We start from the raw sequence: 2,731 nt of genomic DNA, 5'->3' as shown, positions 1-2,731 counted from the left end.
CTTCCTGTGAGCATCTTCTTTGGCCTGACGGAGCTGTCTGAGTTTTGCAGTGAACCATGGTTTGTCGTTGTTGTAGGTTAAATGAGTCCTGGTAGGAATGCACATATATTCACAGAAACTGATATAAGATGTTACAGTCTCTGTGAGCTCGTCCAGATTGGTGGCAGCAGCTTCAAAAACACTCCAATCAGTGAGGTCGAAACAAGCTTGTAAATCCTGCTCTGCTTCATTAGTCCATCTTTTTACAGTCCTTAATACAGGTTTAGCTGATTTCAGTTTCTGCCTGTAGGTCGGTATAAGATCAACCAAACAGTGATCAGAGAGCCCCAAAGCTGCCCGTGGGACGGAGCGATATGCATTTTTTATTGTAGTGTAACAGTGATCCAGTATATTACTGTCTCTGGTGGGACATGTGTTGTGCTGTCTGTATTTTGGCAGTTCATGGGAGAGATTTGCTTTATCCCCAAGTCCCCAAGTTTTAAAATCCCCAAGAATGATTAAAACAGAGTCTGAGTGTTGTTGTTCTGTCTCTGTGATACGATCAGCTAGTTGTTGTAAAGCCGAGCTCACAAGCGCTTGCGGAGGAATGTAAACACTGACGAGAATGAACGAGAAAAACTCCCGCGGCGAATAGAAAGGCTTACAGTTAATGAAAAGCGCTTCTAGATCTGAACAGCACATCTTCTTTAACACGGTTACATCTGTACACCACCTTTCGTTGATGTAAAAGCATGTCTCGCGGCCTCGCGATTTCCCTGTTGATTCTGCGTCGCGGTCCGCTCTGAACAGCTGAAAGCCCGGCTGATTTAACGCACTGTCCGGTATGGCGTCATTCAGCCAGGTTTCCGTGAAACACAGAACAGCGGAGTGTGAGAAATCCTTATTTGTCCGGGAGAGCAGAAGGAGTTCATTCGTTTTGTTGGGTAGAGAGCGGAGGTTCGCCAGATGGATGCTGGGCAACGGCGTTCAAAATCCGCGCTGCCTGGGCTTCACGAGGGCGCCTGTTCGCTTCCCCCGTCTGCGCGTCCTGAAGCGCTTGATCAGCGCAGCTGCTCTGCCAACTACTATGTCCAGCAAAACATCAGAATAGTCGAAAACCGGTGAAATATCGGGTGATGTGTAGTGCCGAATGTCCAGCAATTCATCTCTGGTGAAACTGATTGCAGGATATAACTAAAAACAGGACAAACTAACAAAAGCACAAAAACAACTGCAGAGCAGGCCACGGAGGCCGCCATCATCATCGGCGCCATTCTTCATCAATCTGCTGTTCGTAACATTGAACATCGTAACATTGCTGAACATTGCTGTTCATAAGCACAGCTCTGCTTTGTTTACAGCGGTAACCAAGGAAACACTGTATAATTGCTGTTCATGAGCGCCACCTGCTGTCAGAGAGTGCATCTGCGTCTCGTTCAGCTCGTCTGCTGTTTCATTCAGATGTTTTATGTAGTATAGTTTCACAAAAATAAAGTCAGACCATTCTGTTTTTGCTTCAGATTTCGAAATTATACAATCTAATTTAGATTAAAAACTGCTCATGCTGAATCAATAAATAAACATAATTAATAAAGATATGCTTTAGTAATGATTAATAAAAAAAAAATTATAAATAGATTAATAAATAAATTTAAAATAAGCAGTAATCATTAATTAATAAAAATAAAGCAATTATGAACTAAAATTAATAATTAAATTATAAACAAAGAAAAATAGGCTTAAATTAATAAATTAAAATAAAACAGTTATAAATTAATAAACAAAGAAAAATAATAAAAATGGCAGTAATAATGAATAAATAAAAATAAAACTTCATAAATAAATTCTCAATAATTAATTAAAATAGGCAGTAATAATTAATACATCACAATTAAACTGTTATAAATGAAAATAACAAATACATTTAAAAAAAGGCTGTAATAATTAATGAATAAAAATAAAACTTTTAAAATTAATAAATAAAAAAAATATATAAATAGGCAATAATAATTAATATATGACAATTAAACCATAACAAATTAATTAATTCATAAATAATAAATAAATTAAAATAGGCAGTAATAAAAATAAGCATGTTCTATGTTCTTTTCCTTGTTCTTTGAGCAGGAAACTCCACCAAAACAGCCAGCGTTGATGTAAAATAGGCCGTAATAATTAGTAACTCAAACATTTATAAATAAAATAATAAATAAAAATAGGTGTTAAACCCTTTGTAAATCTATTCCTCTGTTCTTGTCTTCGTTGTTTGAGCAGGAAACTCCACAGAAACGGCGACGGTGGATGAGAACACACACGAGTTCTTCACCGAGCTCTCAGAAGCAGGAACGTATGGCGTTCACGTCACAACACTCAGTTCGTCTGGAGACTGCGAGGCCCGAGAGAGTTCAGCCGACACCGGATTCACCTTCTACCTCAGTACGAGTGTGTGTGTGTGTGTGTGTGTGTGTGTGTGTGTAAGTGTATGTGTGTAAGTGAGAGTGTACCTGGTATTCATCACGTTATGGGGACCAAATGTCCCCACAAGGATAGTAATATCAGTCAATTGTGACCTTGTGGGGACATTTTTTAGGTCCCTATGAGGAAACAAGCTTATAAATCTTACAGAATGAGTTTTTTTGAGAAAGTAATAATGCAGAAAGTTTCCTGTGAGGGGTAGGGTTAGGTGTAGGGTGATAGAAAATACAGTTTGTACAGTAGAAAAAGCATTACGCCTATGGAGAGTCCCTACAAG

General features: G+C 38.4%; 1 protein-coding gene across 1 annotated transcript in view; it reads left to right on the top strand.

Moving 5' to 3' along the window:
• LOC107572592 (receptor-type tyrosine-protein phosphatase O-like) overlaps positions 1-2,731 on the top strand; it is a 43,602-nt gene that overhangs the window by 16,630 nt on the left and 24,241 nt on the right. The window contains 1 exon segment of the mRNA XM_016259015.1: positions 2,254-2,415. Coding sequence (XP_016114501.1) covers positions 2,254-2,415 — 162 coding nt within the window.

This window comes from Sinocyclocheilus grahami, unplaced genomic scaffold (genome assembly GCF_001515645.1).
Source record: "Sinocyclocheilus grahami isolate Dianchi unplaced genomic scaffold, SAMN03320097.WGS_v1.1 scaffold1779.1, whole genome shotgun sequence".
Lineage (NCBI taxonomy): Eukaryota > Metazoa > Chordata > Actinopteri > Cypriniformes > Cyprinidae > Sinocyclocheilus > Sinocyclocheilus grahami.
Note: the sequence above shows the minus strand (reverse complement) of the source record. Positions and strands in the feature narration are given on the sequence as shown.